At 39.1% G+C, this 24,519-nt stretch overlaps 1 protein-coding gene across 1 annotated transcript in view; it reads left to right on the top strand.

Annotated features, from left to right (window-relative positions):
- LOC117421530 (thrombospondin type-1 domain-containing protein 4-like) overlaps positions 1-24,106 on the top strand; it is a 65,259-nt gene extending 41,153 nt beyond the window's left edge. Inside the window, exons 4-12 of the mRNA XM_034905824.2 lie at positions 1,619-1,724; positions 2,670-2,903; positions 10,643-10,772; positions 13,111-13,315; positions 13,611-13,784; positions 15,840-16,013; positions 18,423-18,602; positions 23,127-23,271; positions 23,633-24,106. Of these exons, the coding sequence (XP_034761715.2) occupies positions 1,619-1,724; positions 2,670-2,903; positions 10,643-10,772; positions 13,111-13,315; positions 13,611-13,784; positions 15,840-16,013; positions 18,423-18,602; positions 23,127-23,271; positions 23,633-23,769 (1,485 nt within the window). The 3' untranslated portion in view covers positions 23,770-24,106. The remainder of the gene's footprint in view (positions 1-1,618; positions 1,725-2,669; positions 2,904-10,642; positions 10,773-13,110; positions 13,316-13,610; positions 13,785-15,839; positions 16,014-18,422; positions 18,603-23,126; positions 23,272-23,632) is intronic.
- The last annotated feature ends 413 nt before the right edge of the window (positions 24,107-24,519 follow it).

Below are 24,519 nucleotides of genomic sequence, written 5' to 3'. Positions count from 1 at the left end.
TTATACCAACTCCAGTATTTATTATTGGCTGCTGTACAATGTAGCCACCTGTAAAAATATGAGAAAATATTTAGTATTAAAGAGAATTCACAACACAAAAGATTTAGTTTTCAGGACCACGCATGCTTCTTAGGATCCAATCCAAAAAATATAACAGCCTTCTCTGGTCTATAGCGATATTCAGCCAAATTTCCAGAGGTGTTGTTTATATGTTGTAACACGGCCGCTCTCACTCACACCCCTATAGAAACATAGACCCAACACAAACTTGAGGTTTTAGAGCTTTTTACACACACTTTTAATAATGCAAAAAATAAACAAAAACAAAATAAACACCTAGCTCTACTCGAGCACTAAGTAAACATACAGGAACACACTAACTATAAACAGGACAGCTAAGCTGTTTACCCGTTAACAAGCAAACACCCTGTTTTACACACTGTAGCACGGTAACACACAGTCTCTTTCGTTTGACTGCTTGGCAGCATGGTGCACCTTCCTGCAGTCCAGAACAGACTGGCTGTCTCCCTTTTAAACTCTGCATCTGATAACAATAAAATTAAATCATTTAACACACGCATTTGCATGTGTGTTTGGCAGGGAGGATTTTAACCCCCTTCCTGCCTTGTTACAGTCTGTACTCTTCAATTATTGCGCTGCTTTGCTCTGAATGCTGTAAACATGCATGTTCTGTACAGACTCTACATTCCTGATTTGACTAACTAGACTGCTACAACAATGTGCAGCTGGTAAGAGCTCCTGTTTTACATTGCAGTATAGGAGAGGTTATGGTTCATCAGCTTTTAGTATCTCTATAGGCTCATTCCTGTGAAGCTTGTTATGTTAATTCCATCATGTATTTGTATATACAGTAATCCGTCACATATCCGCCATTAACCTCTTCAGCAACATTAGTTTATTATTGAACAGAGAAAATTAGTTCAGATACTGTAGATCCTACCAAAGTTCTCGTAAACTATGTGCTCCGTGCTCTACCATTGCTGGTAGTGTCACGTGAGCTGTTCAGTGTGTTGACCTGTAAATAAATCCTGTTCGCTTGCGGGGCGTATCAACTTCAACCTCCGTCTCGATCTCCTGCCTGTCACTGCCGTGAATACACGCACCCACACAGCAGATAGCTACTCTGTCACAAGCATTAATACCCTGTATCTTTCTAAACAAGGGATTTAGGGGAGCTCCCTAATAAAAGCTGAATCTCAAAACAATAATTGTGTGAAAATAATAATTGTTACAGCTGTGCATAATGGTATTTAAAACAGGATTAATTTATCCGACTTTTTACATATCCACCCTTACTCTGGTCCCACCGCAGTCGGATATTAACAACATTTGATATGCCGCTCACAAACACACACACACATCCTGCTTATCTGTGTGGACAGTCATTTCTACAATAGGTTACTGTCTTACGGCTAGCAGTGAGGTAGAAAGGAAAGATTCACACATACTATTTTGCTAATAAATATATTGGGTCTGCATGCAACACAACAAGGAGATTACTTTATATTATGTGCATTTGTTTAATTTCTTTTTTCAAATTGTGCAAAGGAACTTTTAAAATAGCAATGTATATAATGGGCTTTCTTTTCACCTTTAGGTCATATACCAGCAGCCTCGTCCGAGTGTGCATTATGAGTATATTGTACGCAGGGATAATGTGTTCAGCATACAACCTATTCCAAATTCAGAAATTCAACCACTAGGTAACTATTTCTAATATAACTTTTTATTTTTTTATTTTAATTCACACCCACATGATATTTCATCAATTAATGTTACTTTCCTTTATCAGTATCACTAAACAGGACACTGTATAGCTGGTTTAAAGTTTCTAGGGAAAGTGTTTAAAGTTGTTAAATCCAAATTTGTCCTGAAATGTAGAAGATAGAATATTCTCAGAATTATTTTGGCTTTTTAATACATACTTCTAGCCAGCAAAAGGCCACACAGACTGCTGAAATTGTTACCAAGAGAATAATAAAGGCCGACAGTAGATCATTTTAATGTTTACTGCCCAGACCGCCAGTGGGGATTCTGTCACTGGCAAAAGCTTGGTAAACTGTGAGCTGCACAGGTGGAATTCCATTACAACTATGTATCGCATAGCAAACTCCACACTGGATGGATACCACGCTGATGCCTAACTGTTAACACCATAGAAAAGGATACAATCTGCCAGCAACTTAATTTAATTGACAACATCCAGATGCTGATGATTAATAAATTCACGGGGCATGTTTTCTCCAAGAGAATCTAATTTTTATTTCCTATAATGTTTTAGCATGGAATATCAACCCAATCATCCTTCTAACAAATACTGTGTTACCTGTTTTACTGGCCCCTGTCTATCTCTCTAAGGACTGTGCAGTGTTATCTAGCATTACAAGGTTGCTAATTTCTTTGAAGAGGTAGACACTTCATATTTACAGTGGTATATGAACATTGCATATTAAAAGTGTTGCTGACCATGACACTGAACATTTTACTTCATGTATACAAACCATTCGATCTGATATGACATACCCCTTAGATGAGGCTGCAAGAAATGCATTGTTTTTTGTGGCTGCAGGAAATGCTCCCATTTCTAGTTATTTTTTAAATGAAATTATTATTACATTTATTTTATTTCTCTTATCATTTGAACAAAGGTGAAGCTCTGAGCAGCCAACTAGAAGTCTATACTGAGAATGGCCAAGGCTACATCTTACCTGATGGGGAGAACTTTGTAAATGGTGTCCACACAAACCAGTTTCTTCCAGAGCAGGCTGCACCCACCACTGAGCCATATGAATTGTACCCCTGGGAAGAAAGAAGGGAAAGACAAACAGTGTACAACTGGAAGCATGCTGGAATGACTGAATGCAGTGCCACTTGTGGGAAAGGTAAAAAGCATCTTCAGTCTCTCATCTAAAGCCTCTTTCACACTGGCATGCTCTACCCAGGTTGGACCCTACCCGGGTAGCGACCTGTTGTCATTCGGGTCGGCTACGCGATTTCACACTGCTTTTGAGGAAGCAGGGTCGACCTGGGTGACAGAAGCAAATAAAACAATGTGCATATCAATGCCCTGGAAGCAGCTTGTTACAGACGCTCCCGTCCAAGCTTCTCTGGATTGAATCGTCTGCCCAAATGTTAATGAGAGAAAAATGTTTCTTCATCCCTGCTGCCATCTGGCTCATGGTGCGTCTCAATCAACAGAAATATGGCTACACAGAATAAACAGAAATGTTCCTTGTGGAAGTGAAACCTTCACTCAGGCGTGGCTGTTTGTTATTTTGTTGGCTTACAAACGGCCGTCCTGAATTTTGTCTCGCTCGACCCGGGTCAACCCGGGTATGACCCAGGTACGTGGTTTCACACTATGTGGTTTTGAGATCCGGGTTGCCAGAATCCGGTTCGGGACCCAGGTAGGAGTGGTAGTGTGAAAGGGGCTGAAGTTTATACTTGGCTGTAATTTGTTCTTGGCTTTTGACCTGATGACCTAAAAAAAAACAACTAGAAGTGATAATTCAATTTTGAAGCCAATATTAGCCTAACCATGTCCAACAAAGACCAAAATTATTCCGTATGTAATAGTTGGGCTATTTTTGAAGTGATTGATGTCTGCCTCTCAACATGTTGTTCCTACTTTCTTTATTGTGCCATTAAATGTTTTTTTTTTAAATGAGAACAATTTTATTAAAAAATGATCAAATAAACAGAAGAAAATAAGCTAGAGCGTGTAAAAAAAAAACCTGATTAAACTTGATTACCAAAAACCACATCTTCAGCCTAGTGGTTTAAAGCTGTTAAGGTTCTCCAAAATAAAAAAAGGACTTTAAATTATGTAGACAGTGACATGGTGATACATGGCTGGTTTGAGAGGTTACCCTCTGACTAGTGCTAATCAGGGTCTTTTGAAACTGCCAGTAAAAGTTCAGTTTATTTGACTTTTACTGGTTATTCACTGGGCCTTCAACTCTCCCAGCCGGGGCATTTACTGCCAGGAAATGCCCTGCCTGTAGGTCGTTATTGCTCAAATAATCTTCTTTCTTAGTAGAGCTCTTTAATTTAATTTATTTATAAGCATTTTGTGGAATGTCTTATTTTTCAATCTCTCATAAAAACACACCTTTCTATGACAAAGAAAACAACAACTCTCTTGATTTAATATTCATATACAATTAATTGTTCTGGGTAGATATTGGAGAGAATTTGATATTGGGGACCAAATATATTTATGCCTTGATTGCTCCAAACTAGCTGAATGGATTCTATTCAGGTTTTAGTGAAACACTACATTGTGTATAAACGGCGTTAATTTGAATAAATATATTGTGATTGGAAACACAGAAGAACGGTAAGGTATGGAATATGTGAAACAGAAGTTATCTTTTTAAGCAACTGGTATAAAAACCTAACTTTTCTTTCCAGTGTGTTTAGTTGAATTCAAGTAAGGATGTGGTGCAAACAGTATTAATTTCAATAAAAATTACTCCAAATGTCATAAAAAGGAAGTTTGAGTCTACTTTATCTTTAATCTAGGTTACTAAAATAGAAATATTTTGACTATATTCGTTTTTATAGGCTATGGGTAAGCTGTGTCTCCTTACTAAATCAAAAAAAAAAAAAAAAATCCTGTAGAAATGTTACCAGAACTATAAGCAACTGAATTGTATTCTATTAACAAAGTGAAAGTATTCATTGACAGCAGCAGCTATGTAATTAAGACCAAAGCAATGATCTTCCCCCTTTTTGTTCTAGTGAAATGGAATATATAAAATGCTCACATCATGTGGGTCCTGGTAACTTGTCTGTTTTCTGCACCTGCACTAAAAAGCCTTTTGTTTCTGTCTCTATGATCAAGGTCAAAAAGTTAACACAGCTCCCTGAGGGTGCACCTTCTTTACATGACAAGCCTGAGCGTATAAAAGATATGCTGCCAAACGATACACCATGTGATTCCAGATCACAAAATCACAATGACAGAGGCTCCACAGTGCTTATACACGAACACTGACTTACAAGAGTACGTTTTCAAGCAGTTGAAACTGCACCAAAGAAATTCCAAACAATGCACCTGCTCATGTTTTGCCAAGTAGCTATCCTATATGTTTGAATAACTTCACAGTTCAAAACACTTGACAGATAGGTGACCTATTAATACAACAATGGGTCCTTTGTATTTTATATCTTGGATCCCAGCGAGCAGAGAAAATACTTGGCTTGCAATATGAAACAATAACATGTACAAATGACTCCACAAACAGGATTGTTTGTGTTGATTGGATTGCTGTACATTGACAATGTGTACGGAACTGGTAAGAACTGAAATGTGCTAAGGGTACCAGTGAAGAGGTGTAGGAATTAAAGAGGACTGGCTAGCAGCAGGAACACTGTGAATACTGAGCTGGAAGATCATCACTCCAGCAGACAGCCGCGCTGAACGATTTTCAGTGGAATCTTTGCCATATTATTACAATTTGTTCATTAAAATAGAAATTATACAGCAGTTGATAAATAAGTATGTGTTTTGTGAAGGTGGTGAGCAAGAATGCTCTGTTCTTTTATAAAATCATAAACTCTTGTATCCAGCAGGGATTATTTCACGGACCTTAATTCTGTCTGCCTCAGGTATCAGAGATGGGTGTAATGTTATATCCACATTGTAAACTCCTAGCTCTTTTAAAGCCCCCCTGGGGTTATCCAAACTATTCCAAGTGAATTTGCAGCTCAAGGTAAACTTTTTTTTTTTTTTTTTTAATTGCATTTCATTCTGTGCATGCCACATTTTTAAAATGTGTGTAATTGCCTGTAGTTTTAAATTGCATGGTTACTCAACCACTGTAGTTCTGAACAGTAGCATTTTGTTAAAGCGGGTACTTTACATACATGTAACATGACAGTTATCCTAAGTTTCGATATACATAGATTTGCCTCTACATATAGTTCCCTCTCTCAAGTTGCAGAATTCTGCATTAAGCGTTTCTACCTCTTGTCTACTTTTTGCACACTAATTATTTAATGGCTGCAGTGTGACCTTGAAGGTCACATACTGTAACCTTCAGTGAATCATGATTTCTTATTTTGCACGGCAGGGAACACCACAGTGGTGGCTTACATCAACCACCAGGGGGTCTCCGGTCTCTCGTTCTCAATCATGTTGCCCAGGAGCTTTTGCTATGGACTCACGAGCACTTGCTTTTAGTAAAAGCAGTTCACCTACCAAGGGTGAGGAACTGGGCAGCGGACCTCATCAGAAGGGCCCCCGACAGTTCGGAATACTGGGAGCGTGTAGACGCTGCTCTGGCACTCTGAAGTGTTTCAATGACTTTGTCAGATAACCCAAGACGGCTCAAATGTCTCCACTCAGGGGCCAGACCACAGTGTCCCCCGCGTCTGGCTCAGCAGGTCACGACGGGCCGGCAGCTCCCACGGCCGACAGAACAGGAGCTGTGCCAGTGTCGAGAACCATGTTCTTGTGAGCCACTTTGGGGCTACTAAGAGCACCTGGACCCGATCTTGCCTGATCTTCTCCACGCACAGTGGAAGCAGTGGCAATGGTGGGAAAACATAGAGGTTCACAACTTCTGGGGTGAAGTTGCCATTCCGAACTGTCGGGGGCCCCTCTGATGAGGTCCGCTGCCCAGTTCCTCACCCTTGGCAGGTGAACCGCTTTTACTGAAAGCAAGCGCTCGTGAGTCCATAGCAAAAGCTCCTGGGCAACACGATTGAGAACGAGAGACCGGAGACCCCCTGGTGGTTGATGTAAGCCACCACTGTGGTGTTGTCTGTACTGATCAACACGTCTCCATTGTATCTATCGGAAAAATTGCTGCAGGGCCAGGTGAACTGCCCGCAGCTCCAAAACACTTCCTGTACCCACAAGCCATTCCAGACAGTGCCCCAACCTAGGTTGGAAGCATCTGTAGTCATCACCTCTCTCCTTGTGACACAGCCCAGAACTGTGCCCAATCACAGGTGAGCTGGTTGTTTCCACCACGAGAGAGGCTCCATACAGTAAGAGACACTATGAATAAGAGGTGGTGTTCTAAGACAGGGTGGCGGACCTTATGGTTCAACTGGGCTTGGAGAGGACGCATACGTAAGAGCCCTAAGGAGAGGATCAGGGATGCTGCTGCCATCAGACCCAGAAGTCTCTGGCAGGTCAGTACCCTCACTGCTGCGTTGGGCTGAAACGGCTCCAAGCAGACAGTTTACCTCTGGATTCTGTTGTCTGACAGATTGGCGATCTTACGCCAAGATAGACAGGCCTTTGAGAGGGCGTTAACCAGCTTTTCAACTGGTTCACCGTGATGCCTAACCATTGGAGGTGGTTGGTGACCAGTCCCGTGTGCAACACTGTCTGTGCTGGTGACTCAGCATATATCAGCCAGTTGTCCAGGTAACAGATCACTCTGATGCCTTTTAGTCTGAGAGGGGCCAATATAGCATCCATGTAGTTTGAAAAAGTGCAAAGAGCTAGAGAGAGGCCAAACGGCAGTACACAGAACTCGTACACAGTGCCTTAAAAGGTGAATCACAAGTACTTCCTGTGGCTGGGTCTTATAGGGATGTGAAAGTAGGCATCCTTGAGGTCCACTGTAGTGAACCAGTCACCTGACCTTACTGGCTGCAACAGCTGCTGCGTTGTCAGCATCTTGAACCTTCGAACTCTCAAGTATAGATTGAGCTGTCTGAGGTCGAGGATCGGTCTGAGGCCGCCATCCAGTTTCAGCACCAGGAAGTACCTAGAGTAAAACCCTTCTCTCTTCGCCGAGAGGGTAAACAATTGAAATGTCCTGTTTCTACAGTAGGGCCGTCACCTGAGACACTAATACAGTGTCTTGAGGGTTCATGACTGTTGTTGCAATCGAATCGAAACTGCAGAGAGTAACCGTCCCTCATGGTGGTAATCACCCAAGTGTACGTGGTGCAAAAATCAGCAATAATCCAGGTGGGCCTGATAGATCCGACCCAGGACCTGTGGCAGAAAATCCCTAGGGCTGCTGGTTCGTAGAGGCTCGCGCCTGCGGCTGCTGCTTGTGAGCAGGGTGCCGATAATTGCGCCGGCCTCCACATTGCACACCGTGAAAACAGTTCTGCGCATTAGCTCAGCACGGGCTGCAGGAGCCTGAATCTGCTTTTGGGGCTGAGGACACCTGTTTTGCCAGTGGTTTGCTGGCTTATGGGCTGGGGTCTTCTGCTTGGGGAGGGCATGCCAACTCCTTGGAAGACTCATGTGCTTAGTGAGAACATTTTAGCATCTCATCCACTGCCGGCCCAAACGTATGTCCTGGTGTTACAGGTGCATCCAGTAACGATGCCTTATCCTTGTCAGTTACTTGAGCCTTTTTTCCACCACCAATGTAGCCATGCTCCTGACCATTGTACAGACAACTGGATCAGGTGGTTGTTGACCAGACTCAGCTTGTCCAACTGGAGGGACAAGGGCCTATGGTCCAAGGACATCGATTGTAGCAGCATGAACTGGTAAGCCACCAGTATCCACAGGGCAGCAGTGTGGAGTAGTGGTTAGGGCTCTGGACTCTTGACCGGAGGGTCGTGGGTTCAATCCCTGGTAGGGGACACTGCTGCTGTACCCTTGAGCAAGGTACTTTACCTAGATTGCTCCACTAAAAAAAAACCAACTGTATAAATGGGTAATTGTATGTAAAAAATAATGTGATATCTTGTAACAATTGTAAATCGCCCTGGATAAGGGCGTCTGCTAAGAAATAAATAATAATAATAATAATAATACTGTAGCTACGAAGAGCTGTACATAATGCTGAAATCGCATAGGCCTTTTTCAGAATCATTTCAGTGACGTGGCATTATTTATTAGGACATGAAACGTCCTTTTGCAGCAATGCTAGATTAGGCATCTGCACCAGAGAGGTGATGGAAGCAATGCCCAGCTTATCTGCATCATGCACCCTATACTAACTGTCCAGGGACCATCTAATTCCACAGTCTGGGATGGAAAGATTAATTCTTGGGTGTCCATGCCCTCAAATGCAGTAAGGGACATGGTGTCCTCCTGCTCTGGTTATGGGTTAGGCAAAGGTGCCTGAACCCTGGGGACTGACAATGGTGGAGCCTCGCAGCAGGTCCGTCAAAAGGGACTGCTGGTGGTTCATAGCTTCAAAAAGTTTCTCCTTTTGCCCCACAACCTGGCCAGTACCAGAATTCATGCTACGGCTACTCCTGTTCATCCTCCTTGGTAGAGCAGAGGGGGAGCTCTCGGAGCCAGAGGATGAAGAGGAGTATTTAGAGAAGCACAGGCTCTTAGTCTTGCTCCTACCCCAGAGTGGGGACTCTGTAGACCACACTGCAGGGGATGAATGGGGTTGAAAAAACAGTTCAGCCGTGCAATGTATACACACAAGAACAGGCAGTAAGCTGACTGGTGCTGAAAACTGTTGTGTACACAGAGTACACAAAAATGGGACGCTGGTAACAAAAACGGCGTGTCACTGGTACTGATTCTGATATGAACCAGATGACTGGTACCAACCTTGGTACCAATAAAGGTGACTGGTACCTACTTTGGCACCGACAAGGTCACTGGTACCGACTGGTACGGGGGCACCGACTCTGGTACTGACCAGATCACTGGTACAGGCTCGGATACCGGCTCTGATACCGACTAGGTGACTGGTTCTGGTACCAACCAGGTCACTGGTGCAGGCTCTGGTACCGACCAGGTCTTTTCCATCTTGCCCTTCTCCTCTAAAGGTTATCCTGCCTGTCAACATGAGCCAAGCATCGCCGCGTCAGGAAGTGTACCACAGCAGCCATCCTGAGTCCAATGACAGGTCTCTGAAGGTGTGTGGTTTTATACAGCTCTTAATTACTCGCTTCTACAATGGTTTGCACCTTGTCATTGGCAGTGCAACATTTTTGGAGGGTCAGCAATTGCCCAAGTGCAAGGCAAAATCCTTACATCACATTATAATGTTTGCGCCTACTTAGTATTCCAGATCCCCGCCAAACTCCATGCTCTTTTCTTCATTTGAATACATTTCAATATCATTTAAATGGATTAATGATGGCAAAGTACTAATTTGATTGCGGGTGCAGAACGCCAGGTGGAAACCATTCTTTACATACGCCACATTTTCTGTGACCGCTAAAGTCTCACTTTACACCAGCTAAACACGGGTTTTGGCAGCAACATGGGTGTTCTGCAGCCACAAAATCACTTTGCACGTATCCTTACATCGGCCCCTTAAGTGTGGAACTAAAGTCAGAAAATGATGATGACAGAAAGTGTTGGAAAATTGCTATGTTGGAGAGAGATTTAAAACATGAGTAGCAAAACCCAGGATAAATAAAAAAAAAAAAACACAACGGAGGATCAAATGTTCACATAGGCAAGGCAATAAGTCAAACAGAAAACAGAAGGAGAATTGGAGAGAACTGCAGTTTTGAGGATTTCTTAAGAGGAAAATATTTCCTGGTGTTATTTTCAAACATAAGAGCACCTTTACAGTGGAGATGGCAGGGTGATCACACCTTGGCACATTGGGTCCCAGGAGATCACATGTAGCCTGTGCTCATTATAACCAAATCTATACCACTGTTATGACACATGATTGAAGTCCCAAAAAACATGTGTTCTCTGTTTTTCTTTTAGGCATTCGGTTCTTGATTTTTATCTGTGTGGAAAGAATCACGCATGAGCAGGTTTCTGAAAACCTCTGTGATGTAGCCATGAGACCTACACCCGAAGAGGATACTTGCAACTCTCAGTCCTGTCCTGCTTTGTAAGTTACACAAAGATCTAAAAAGAAATAGAGCAAGAACAATAAGCTACCGTACCTAATTTAAACCAATGCCTTTAACTTACTTTGGTCATGCTGAGGAGATTGGGGATAGATGCTTCATATCGTTGTAACATATATACAGTGCCTTGCGAAAGTATTCGGCCCCCTTGAACTTTGCGACCTTTTGCCACATTTCAGGCTTCAAACATAAAGATATGAAACTGTAATTTTTTGTGAAGAATCAACAACAAGTGGGACACAATCATGAAGTGGAACGAAATTTATTGGATATTTCAAACTTTTTTAACAAATAAAAAACTGAAAAATTGGGCGTGCAAAATTATTCAGCCCCTTTACTTTCAGTGCAGCAAACTCTCTCCAGAAGTTCAGTGAGGATCTCTGAATGATCCAATGTTGACCTAAATGACTAATGATGATAAATAGAATCCACCTGTGTGTAATCAAGTCTCCGTATAAATGCACCTGCACTGTGATAGTCTCAGAGGTCCGTTTAAAGCGCACAGAGCATCATGAAGAACAAGGAACACACCAGGCAGGTCCGAGATACTGTTGTGGAGAAGTTTAAAGCCGGATTTGGATACAAAAAGATTTCCCAAGCTTTAAACATACCAAGGAGCACTGTGCAAGCGATAATATTGAAATGGAAGGAGTATCAGACCACTGCAAATCTACCAAGACCTGGCCGTCCCTCTAAACTTTCAGCTCATACAAGGAGAAGACTGATCAGAGATGCAGCCAAGAGGCCCATGATCACTCTGGATGAACTGCAGAGATCTACAGCTGAGGTGGGAGACTCTGTCCATAGTACAACAATCAGTCGTATACTGCACAAATCTGGCCTTTATGGAAGAGTGGCAAGAAGAAAGCCATTTCTTAAAGATATCCATAAAAAGTGTCGTTTACAGTTTGCCACAAGCCACCTGGGAGACACACCAAACATGTGGAAGAAGGTGCTCTGGTCAGATGAAACCAAAATCGAACTTTTTGGCAACAATGCAAAACGTTATGTTTGGCGTAAAAGCAACACAGCTCATCACCCTGAACACACCATCCCCACTGTCAAACATGGTGGTGGCAGCATCATGGTTTGGGCCTGCTTTTCTTCAGCAGGGACAGGGAAGATGGTTAAAATTGATGGGAAGATGGATGGAGCCAAATACAGGACCATTCTGGAAGAAAACCTGATGGAGTCTGCAAAAGACCTGAGACTGGGACAGAGATTTGTCTTCCAACAAGACAATGATCCAAAACATAAAGCAAAATCTACAATGGAATGGTTCACAAATAAACATATCCAGGTGTTAGAATGGCCAAGTCAAAGTCCAGACCTGAATCCAATCGAGAATCTGTGGAAAGAACTGAAAACTGCTGTTCACAAATGCTCTCCATCCAACCTCACTGAGCTCGAGCTGTTTTGCAAGGAGGAATGGGCAAAAATTTCAGTCTCTCGATGTGCAAAACTGATAGAGACATACCCCAAGCGACTTACAGCTGTAATCGCAGCAAAAGGTGGCGCTACAAAGTATTAACTTAAGGGGGCTGAATAATTTTGCACGCCCAATTTTTCAGTTTTTTATTCGTTAAAAAAGTTTGAAATATCCAATAAATTTCGTTCCACTTCATGATTGTGTCCCACTTGTTGTTGATTCTTCACAAAAAATTACAGTTTCATATCTTTATGTTTGAAGCCTGAAATGTGGCAAAAGGTCGCAAAGTTCAAGGGGGCCGAATACTTTCGCAAGGCACTGTAATGGCTACAAATATAATTTAACACTGACAAATAGCAGTTTTGTTTGTGAACAACAACCTGAACAGGAAAAAAACAACAAAAGAAAATGTTAGAACTAAAAAGGACCCTCTGTTTCATCACAGGCCCTTATGCATAAGGAGGAGGGGATTTGGTTGAGACATTTCAAAGAGCACGTGTTCAAAAGTTAAAATTGAATGAAAATAAAAACTTCAACCTGATGAAATCAGGCAGTGGTACTCTAGTTAGCCATGTAGAATCCTGGATGTTCTTTTCTGTCTTGTTTGTGTCACAGTTCTGGCAGAGATTAAAGGTCCCCCCTGTACTACACGCAACATGAGACATACTCTTCCAGTCATCGAAATCATTTACCTGCTGCTCCATTGTTAGGAGAATGGCTTGCAGCAAAGCTCTTATTTTCATCTTCAGATTTGTCGTCTTTCAGTAAAAAAAACACCAGCATTCTTTACAGATCTACATATGTCTACCCTGTATTCGCAAACTGTCTGGTAATTCACATTGTATCTGCTGTGTCTCTGTATTCTTCTTGCTGTGTGTGTCGTGCTCTAGCTGGGATGTTGGGGAATGGTCTGAATGCAGTAAGACGTGTGGTCCTGGAATTCAGCATCGGCAGGTGCTGTGCAGACAGGCCTATTCTAACCAAACAACAACCGTCCACCCTCATCGCTGCCACCACCTGGAGACGCCAGAGACCACCAGCACCTGTCAGCTGAAAATCTGCAGCGAGTGGCAGATCCACACTGACTGGACTTCAGTATGTATTACTTAGAGCTCTGTATACTAAACTGTGCACTAGCTTTCTAAAGCCTGTTGGAAATATATAAAAAAATATGTTTTTAATATATTTGGCTTTGGTACGTTTCATTCATTGATATATGTATGTCGTGTAAAACAATACTATGTTACAAAATGTAGAAATTATAATTAATAAATTATAATACAGTACTAGTTTTTTTTTAGCAGTTTTCTAAATTATTAAACTAACAAATTAAACAAAGCTTCAACGAGTCCAGATGTATTGAAAAGGGTGCATCCTGTTTCTTATACAGTGCTCAGTGCCTTGTGGGGTGGGACAGAGGACCCGAGATATTAAATGTGTGGACAATCTGGGAGATGTTGTAGATGATGAAGAGTGTAACCTGAATCTAAAGCCAGAGGACTCAGAGAACTGTGATGCAGGCCCCTGTGCAAGGAGCTGGTTCTTAACAGAGTGGAGTGAAAGGGTACACATTTTATTCCTTTATCATTAACATCAATGTTTATCTGTAAAATATCAACTCTCCATACGTACATACGTTGCCCTCTTTTTAACATCATGGGAATTACCTTGCACACCTCAGCACTTACAAAACTGCTCAAATTGGAGAAAAGCCAATGCTGTATCCAATCTTTCAGTTATTCTCAATTTGGGTGCTCTGTTGGCTAAAACCAACAAGACCATTGCCAGACAATTATTGTACAAGTAGTCCCAAACTGATCAGTACTACAGTGGTTTGGAAACCATACCATTTTAAATACATCAGTTTAGTATATTGTAGATTTATAACTAAAACCATTTCAATAAATAATATTACGAGAAACCAGTAAATATTGTATATACAAGTAATTTAAAACATAGCATTATCCTGGTCAGTCATTTTTGCCACATAACAGAGCAAGTGGGGTCCAAAAATAACATTTTATATGCATAGACAATAAGCCTTCTTCACACAAGTTCACTAAATTAAATATTTTTGGGCTGGTGAGATCCAGTAATTGTTGTGAATAGAGGTTGCTCCTCAGTGATCAGGAACAGACTAATGTTTACTTTGGTTTGGATATCAAAAAACACATTTCTTTTTGGCTGGTGAGACCCAGTAGGCCAGTGCTTGATCACCTACCTTACCTTTGTTATGTTCTTTATCTATTGGTGTTTAGATCATTATTTACATTGCTAAAACACTTTTCTAGCAACAAATCCCATTTTTTAAACCACCGAATCTGCTTCAGAAAAGACTCCATAAAGATTAATTTATATGGTGGGGTGGTTTGAAAAATTACTAGGGGAGTGCAGCTGAAATTTCCATCCCCTTTGTATCTGTGATTCTGAATAGAGATTTTCCATTTACTAACCCACAGTTGCAGAATTCTATCATTTCCAACTTTCTATCGTTGCCAATTGCAGGTCGTGTGTTTCAAATGTTTTATTACAGAGTTGGATTTAGTACCTTGCCATTATTTGATACTTCAGTTCTAATGTATCTGCTTTTAAACTGTCACATCTGCTTTGACTGATTTCAGGCGACTCTGTTAAAGATCCTTTGAATTCTTTTTTTACAGCTACATGTAGCCAGTTTACCCTACTTCAGCAGAAAACAGATCAAAAGAATATGAAGACCTTTTAATGAAACACGTTTAACAATATTTGTTGCCTTTAACACTTTACTGCAATTGTAATATACAGCTTTGAATATTTCCTGTTAACCTTGAATCCCAGAACATAAACAAATCCAACATGAAACAAAAACACAAGTACAGTATATAGAGTATAGTAGAGCCAAAACATGCTACCGTCCCCTTAACTACTAAACATAGGTGCTCTTTACAATTATTGGCAGTAGTTTTTCACAAGGGAATCAATTCAAACAACAATGACCCTGGTAAATATGTGAGTAAATCATCTGTATGTTACAGTGTGGTTGTTGGGGAATTATTTATGGCTGTGTTTTGGTTTTATGTCTCATATAAGTTAATGCAATACTGAAGAGGCCTGGTTAGAGGACTGCCAGTCCCATGATTAACTTAATTAAATCACGAGCGCTCTGAAGACTTCAAATGTAAATACTGTATGTGCTGTGAATAATTATTGTGAATATATGCAGGCTAAAGGGATTATCCTTATGACAAAGGAAAAGGCTTTGGATATCAAAGTACAGTATTTATGGGAAATATGCAGGAATTCAAAGTACTGGGTCTGTATAGATACAAAGAAGCCTACCATGTTGCAGTGTATATATAAGTTAACTGCAATGCCTTAAAAGTGTTTATTGTTGCATTTAGTGGGTAATTTCCAATGAGCTTCCAAGTTAAATAAAATAAAGTTTTGATTAGTTTGTTTAAAGAATAAACAACAAAACAGTCTTGTGCTCTTTTAAGTGAGAGCATTTCCAAACTGGCACAGATGTATGGTGTTCCTCTTCAGCATCCTGGTTCCCTTCCAGGATACAGTAGGGTTTAAACACCTTTTCCGAGTTTGGTTAATAAAGTGATGGTTTGGATTTTTTTTCTTATTATTGCAGTGCTCAGCTGAGTGTGGGAATGGCACCCAGACCAGAGGTGTTGTTTGCCTCATGAACCATATCAGCAGTTTACCTTTAGAAGGCTGTGGCAACGAGAAGCCTATGGAAAGCAAGCCTTGTAACTTTGGGCCGTGCAATGAGAAAGTGGAGTGGTTTACAGGACCATGGGATCAGGTATGGGAACATTTATACAAATGTTTATGTTGTTGGCTTTTTATCAGGAGTAATAAATAAATGCAAACATTCAGAGTGTGGCAATTGCCTTTAAGAAATCTGTTTTACACCATTATTGAGTATCAAACAATAACAATCTGGCAGTCTGACTTAATATAGAACTTGTCGTAATCAAACTAACTAAAACCCTTTTATATTTTATAGGTGATTCTTTGTTTTACTTTTATCCTTCTGATATGAAATCATTTTGATTTCACTTTGCTTGTGTCCTCAGAAATGCATCATCTCTGCAGTGAACTGTGGGATTTTAGTCCTGGGCAAAAATGTAATCTCAGATTAAACTCGACAAAGAGATACAGTTTCCACAGTGTTAGCTCTTGAGGTGCTGCCCAGTGTCAAATATATTTGACATTGACAAAATAGGCATTAAATAGGTATGGAAATATACCTTTCACGACACACGTTCAATGAGTTTACAACCTCGGTATGGCAGTAAAAATGTCATCGCCCAGGATGAGAGTAGAATTTGCTCCCAATTGGCTTTTAAATAACTCAATTCATAAGTTAATAATATAATAATAATAATAATAATAATAATAATAATAATAATAATAATAATAATAATCTTTATTTTGTATAGCGCCTAAATACAAGCATCTCAAAGCGCTGAACAATAACGCTAAAAACAACAAAGCAAAACAAAATACAACAACACATACACAAGCATATAGTTAAAAATAGCACAGATTATAAAATAAAACATTGCATAATGGCATAAGCCTGACCATGATGAAATGCCTGTACATAGAGATGCGTTTTTAGTTTTAGGTTTATAAAAGCTTCAACAGTATTAGCCTCCTTGATCACCTGCGGAAGATTATTCCAAAGCCTAGGCGCATAACAGCAGAAAGCCCCGTCACACACAGAACGAAGCTTAGCCTTATCCTTAACAGATCCGAATTTGCAGAGCGTAGGTTACGAGTGGGAATGTACCTCGTTAACAAATCAGAGATGTCATTTGGGGCCAAGCCATTTTCCAACTCTTGACGGGCAACCAATGCAGAGAGGCAAGAACTGGTGTAATATGAGCACCCGTTTTGGAGCCAGTTAAAATGCGAGCAGCAGAGTTCTGAATGTTTTGGAGCCTGCCAGCCTTGGAAGCACCAGCAAGCACGGCATTACAATAATCGAGCTGGGAGGAAACAAAGGCATGCAGCAGCAGACGGGCTATGTTCCAGAGATGAAAAAAGGACACCTTAGTGACATTACTGATATGAGACTCGAAGGTTAGACTGGGGTTGAAAACCACACCCAGATTCAGAACTTCAGAACTAGATTTAACTTTGAGCCCGTCAATCACCATACTAAAACACTCAATGTTTCTCAGTTGTCAGGGAGAGCCAAGCAGCATTATTTCTGTTTTGTTGCCATTTAGCAGCATACAATTTTGCCGCATCCATACTTTTAACTCAGACAAACAGTTATTAAGTTCCGAGACAGCCACGTCTATATCAGGTGTAGTCTGAATATATAATTGTGTCATCTGCATATGAGTGAAAGCTCACACCATGACGACGTATAATCTGTCCAAGTGGCAGCATATAGATGTATTGCCATTTATTTATTACCTACAAATAGTGGTAATGGTAATTACTTGGGAAATATGAGAATCTGCACATCCCTAGTAAATATCAGTAAATTATGAAGAGGATGCATGTATACACATGCAAGAACTCCCCTCCAGAAAGTATTTTCTTTCAAATTACATTTTAATTTCTGTTTCATTTATCAAATTCTGGAGACTGTTTAACTCCCCCTCCCCACTGTGCCTCAATACAAACGTGTTTGCTCTCGTACACCATTAACCTGTCCCAATGGATGTAAGAAATACATTTTTCTACAACAACCGGACGCTGCTCTCCCATTGTTTTCTATGGAGGTCAGGTGTTCTGTTATAACAATTAATTAACGACACCTATTCTAACACAACCGCTTACTGATGAAGCGATTCACAGGAACGTCCGAGCCCTGCTCTCAAAAGGTTAACTCTTTCAGTGGACTTCAATGATTATTTTGACATACAGAAGTAAATAAATAATATTTTGTAGTATAATAGTTATAATGACATTGTTGTGGCTTGTTCCTCGATGATAATGAAACTTGGTCCTTACTGACTCAGGACCGATTATTATCTCTAAACAAAAGGAGTACAGTAGTTAAGATAACTGTGATTTTACATACCCGTACCACGTTGTTCTTTAAGTGCCTTTAGTGAGAATGATGCATTTCAGGCTTTAAGGGTGAAAAACAGTCCACGATAAACTAAAAGCTAGGCTAAACAGACAACAAGAAATGTTTTACTTACCTGTAGAAATACAGTAACAATGAACAACCTTTATTGTTTCGTAGTGCTCAACTGAATGCGGCAATGGCACTAAAAGCAGGAGTGTGGTCTGCCTCAAAAGGTCAAACAGCAGCTTCATGGTGGTCGAACCCTCCGAATGCAGTCACCTTGAGAAGCCACCTACAGAAAACAACTGCTATCTGAAGAAATGTGGTGCAAAGTGGTTCACCACAGAATGGAGTGCGGTGAGTGAAACTGTTGTATTATAAATATAAAACAAAGGGCTTGATTCACTGTTTTTGTTGGTGGTATCATTTCTAACTTAATATCAGTGCTAATATTCTTCTTTAGCAAACAATCTACCCACAAAGTCAGTCTGTGTGCTTGAATTAGCGCTATTAACACATTTTCTTATTAGCGCTTTGTGAACATAATTAGGGGAAATCCTGTGTTAATTACACAATCCATGCAATCCACAAGGGTGTAAGATACTTGTTAGCACCTTCTTAATGGAGCGTTATTAAAACCAGGAGAAGTCAGCTTTTAAAAAAAGAGATATTAATCCCATTCTTATACATGAAAGTAGTAGGACGATGTCTACCATTCTTTGGTTACATACTGTGCATAATAATAATAATATACAGCCATTTACATACAAAATGTAAAACATGAATTGAAAAAAATAAATAAAAACTGTTGGCATGTATGTACCACAAGATAACTCTAGTCTATATGTTAAAAATAATTATCATAATGTAAGTTTTTTAGTGCCTGTCCAGACAGTTTTGTATTGGTCCAGAGGCATTTTAATTTTCTAAAAAAGAAATGAATTAATATTATGATAATTCGTATTAATATGTAGACTATAGAGACCGAGTAATTGTGTGGTATAGTTTTCAAAGGTTGGTCTTGGTCCAGCTTTGACCCACTCCTTGTTATAATATACAGCAGGGATGGGAATTTATTTCTAAAATAGAAAATAGGTTGCCAGAAAATAGTAAATATAATTTTGCAAATAGTATTTTTCTTTTTTTTTTTTTTTTTACATAGTTGACCCTATCTACCAGCTGTCGTATCTGTTACGGTAAAAGTCTGAATCTGGACACTAAAGTTTCACCAGTAAATGTCAACATTGACCTAATAAGGTGGCAAATGTCTGAAATTATGAAGAAATAGATTATTTTGGGACATTTACATGTTATTCTTATGATTTACCAAACCTTATTGGTAAATGTCCGAAATTATGAAGAAATAGATTGCTTTTCAGACATTTACCGGTTAATCATGTGATTTATGGATGCCTATAACAAAAAAATCATTATAAATACATGTCAAACAATGTATTTATTTCTGCATACACATTTTCATTGACAAAATAATCATTAATGAGCTTACAGTAATGCACAATTGAGCAATTTAAACTAGTTCAACACGGTAATGAACAACATTGTGATCCATTATGTAGAATAACCAACATTCTGGTAAATTTGCGTATAAAACAATTCACAATGGTGTTGAAGGCTAATGTACTCCAGATACACAGTAGTTTGATTTAAAAACAAAAACAAAAACAAAAAAACAAACATTCTGTTAAATGCAAATAAAATCATTGTAGGACCTCAGTTTTTTCAACTAAAAAAAAAAAATCACTTTGGTTATGACACAAAACGCCACAAGTACAGGCTCTGACTAGATATATTTACTTACTTATTGCAGCATGGTAGACTCTTGTGGCACTTGGAGTTACACAGGACTCCTGAAGCCTTACAATGCGCGAAAGCGAGACATTCGGTCATATGCCAAAGCATTATCATGTTTACTTCAGAAATGTATTAACACATCTTGAGATTTGCAAATATTTAGACTTTTACCATAACATATACACCAATTTTGTACTTTTTTCCTTCATAATAATGAACTGAAAATGTCAGTACTGCCTCAATCAACAAGCCTGTCAGAAACATGCTCCCCCCGCCACAGCTGTAAATTCAAAATTAGACATATCAGTATGATGAAGAAGTTGATGATCGTGATGTATATCAACAGTATTTACAGAGTAGTATCGAGTAAGAATTAGCAATGACATTTGTAGTCACAATTTGATAAGCTACTCTCCTGATACTGTATATTCAAAAAGGTTAGAGTGACATACAGACAGATGGATGAAAACACAGACACCCCCATATAGCTCCAGAATCTGATATTCTCAATCATTTAAACTAAATAATGTTAATACAAAGTTGCATAACAACTGGATAAGCGGGTCTCCAGATGTATGCGGAAATGGAAGTAAGACATACAAATGGAAGGAAGTCTGCAGGCAGCAGAACACAACGGGGATCATTTCATAACCCAGGACAGCAGAACACAACGGGGATCATTTCATAACCCAGGACAGCAGAACACAACGGGGATCATTTCATAACCCAGGACAGCAGAACACAACGGGGATCATTTCATAACCCAGGACAGCAGAACACAACGGGGATCATTTCATAACCCAGGACAGCAGAACACAACAGGGATCATTTCATAACCCAGGACAGCAGAACACAACGGGGATCATTTCATAACCTAGGACAGCAGAACACAACGGGGAAAATTTCATAACCTAGGACAGCAGAACACAACAGGGATCATTTCTACACTCTGGTTGGCTGAGAGGGTATACATAATGGTGAACTAAATAATGTAAATGATTGTATCATCCCACAATCCCTCATTTCATCCGCAAATCTGTGATAATGTACTCTAGTATGTATTGCTTAACCCTTTCTGTACTGCATATTTGCATTATGGATAAGGTTGCCGTTTAAGATTTTCTTAATTGTTTTCCAAAGAATTTGTAGAATTTTTTTAAAATATATTTTTATGGGGGGCTGTGTGGTCCAGTGGTTAAAGGAGCGAGCTTATAACAAGGAGGTCCCCGGTTCAAATCCCACCTCAACCACTGACTCATTGTGTGACCCTGAGCAAGTCACTTAACCTCCTTGTGCTCCGTCTTTCAGGTGAGATGTAGTTGTAAGTGACTCTGCAGCTGATGCATAGTTCACACACCCTAGTCTCTGTAAGTCGCCTTGGATAAAGGTGTCTGCTAAATACACAAATAATAAATAATAATAATGTTTTCATAAATTAATTATCAATGGTTATGTTTACAACGACTTCTACCACCCACAATGGAATATTATTTTTCTAGAATTTTGATGTCATTAAACCATTATTGTACTATACTTTTCAAGATTTTTTTAGCTTCTTTATAAACTCCCTTTCTCCTGTAATCTCTTGTTAATAAATGCTATTGCACAACTTCAGAATAAATAACGGAAAGGACAATGGAATTAATTTATAAAAAATGTCAACCAGAGAAAGGGCACTGATCAGTGCTTCTTCACAATTATCAAAAGTACAATTTACAACAGACTTCTCTGAATAATTTCAAAACAGCTTATGCTTTGTACTGTACATTTTTTACAAATACAAATGACGTTCATATTACAGTGAAGCTAGGGTAACATTGCTGAAAAGGAGGGGTAACCATAAAACAATGCACATATTAATAGTATGTAGTTTTAAAAAAAATACAACTTTAACACAGTACATTAACAAATCTATATGTGCAATGAGGACATCTTAATGGAAACATGTAATGATTACATTTAGCCAACCTTGGAGGAAGGAAAAAAAAAAAAATATATATATATAAAAAAATAGAGTTGACAAAATGCTGCAGTTACACCTGCTGTAAACCAGGGTAGCCATGACTACGTAAGTACAATTAGAACATTCTAAAAAAGTATTTGAAATAGAAACAGAAAATACTATTTCTATTTTAAATAGGTATTTTGTAAATGATAAAATATTTCCGTGCCCATCCCTGATATACAGGCAGTATAACTAAAAATGTAATTGTAATGTGAAATTCAAATCACTTTAACTAAAGCAGGGATTGTTTGAATGCTGATATCTCAGACAGAGTCCCACTATCATGCCAAATAGGGTGGTATTAACGCAAATGAATTATTCATCAAAGCTAATAACACGCCTCCAGTCTTAACTCCAGCTTTACCACTGGTTTGTAAATCAGGCCCAAAGGGTTTGAAATACAGCACAGGCTCAGCTTTTTACCAGACCATCCTTAGGGGGATTTCATGTGGTATCTTTTACTAAAGACTATAAATAACCCTAAGGTTTTGGTTTTTATTGCTGTCAAAAGATGGTATGTTGTGATCAGTGTGGACAAGGCTGATAAGACCACACAATCGGCATTATAATAAAGACAATAAAACAAACTTAATATGATGAAATATGGAAGTTTAGGTTTCACATGCTAAATGCGTGAGATCAAATATGCTGCTCTGGCTGTGATGAAAAAACAAAGTATTGCTCCAGAGTTGGAGAACAGCCGCAGAGCAAACTCAGAAAGATGGTGATTCATTGATGCTCTTATTGAGATCACTAAATACAATACAAATAAGGTCAGGACAGTCTTTCAGCAGTGTAGACTTGTATACAGAAAGACTTGTATACAGAAAGAGAACTCAAAACTGCAGACCAGCAACTAATCTTGTTTGCTGTAAGTAAACTAATGTTAATTACTTGGAAAGTAGGATTTATTATTATTATTATTATTATTATTATTATTATTATTATTATTATACATTTTATAGTGTGTGGTAAACTGATTTTTTTTTTTTTTTTAAATAAACATACTGTGTACAAATCACGCGTTACAATATAAGAAACATTGATTTACATTTTGTCCCTAGTGTTCAAAACCATGTGAAGGTGGCTACAGGGTGCGAGAAGTCCGTTGTCTTGCAGACGACATGACGCAGAGTGGCAGCTGTGACCCATTCCTCATGCCAGAAGATAGAGAAGAATGCAACTTTCATCAATGCATCCCTGAAATAGGTAGGGCTGCTGAAATAATAATTTAAGACCTATCAATATGAATTCTGTATTTAGTAAACCATACTGGTATAGTTAGAAATTTGTTAAATTCTACTTTAAAACCCTTAATTTGCTTTCAGTTCCTGTTCTCCTGTGTACTTGGGCTAGATTGGCTGGATTGCTGCACAGCAAGCTAAAGTATGGGGCTGCAGATCATGTAGCACAAACAGTTCAGACAGTCTCTCTGCAAGGGTTAATATTTAGGAACATATAATTATAGTAAACTAAATACATTATAAGCAGCATTCTTCCAAATCAATAGAATTAAGTAAAAATAAAGGCATATCCTAATATAAGTTAATATTTTTTTTTTCCTTCCTAGATGAAAACTGCAAAGATATGTACTTCAACTGCAATGTGGTGGTACAAGCCAGACTTTGTGTTTACTCCTACTATAAAACAGCATGCTGTGCCTCTTGCACAAACACCAACAGGAGAGGTGTCAGTGTAAGGAGATAACTGACATGAGAACAGTCAATATTTCTTACAATTTACTGAAGTACATTCCAGTACAATGAAGGTTAATACCATGAACACAAAGCATGCGCATTAAGCTTTTTTGTAACATGACATAATTGTTAGTTGGTCCTGCATATGATTTTGCACAAATTAAAGAATTGATTTTAATTTTATCTAAAGTGCACATTTCTTTGACTTTTAACATTAAACTACATGTTATTACCTACATCCAGACTGTAAAATGAACATGTGCATTTTTTAACTGACCTATATTACATTGAATATGATGTTAATGTTGCTTCACATATAAAAATGTCAAAAATATAATGTGTTATTGTGATTTTTGATGAGCATTTTGTTTCCCCACAAGAACATCTAGCCTTGTTTTGAAACACACGAATATACTCCAAAGCCTCACTGCAGGCTTTAGAAACACAGTGTCAGTTATGCATGGATAATGGATATAGCCCAATTCTACAAAAGTTAAACACACAACAAACACAGAATATCAACTTATTTTGTTGGTTCTGGGCTATTTAACACACTTTTTAAAAGTGGAAATATCAAGTTGTATCATCTACTTATTTCAAATTACAATTTAAAAATGTAAAAAAATCCCATACATTATACATATATATACAGTGCCTTGCAAAAGTATTCAGGCCCCTGACCAATTCTCTCATATTACTGAATTACAAATGGTACATTGAAATTTCATTCTGTTTGATATTTTATTTTAAAACACTGAAA

Source organism: Acipenser ruthenus, chromosome 1 (assembly GCF_902713425.1).
Source record: "Acipenser ruthenus chromosome 1, fAciRut3.2 maternal haplotype, whole genome shotgun sequence".
NCBI lineage: Eukaryota > Metazoa > Chordata > Actinopteri > Acipenseriformes > Acipenseridae > Acipenser > Acipenser ruthenus.
Note: the sequence above shows the minus strand (reverse complement) of the source record. Positions and strands in the feature narration are given on the sequence as shown.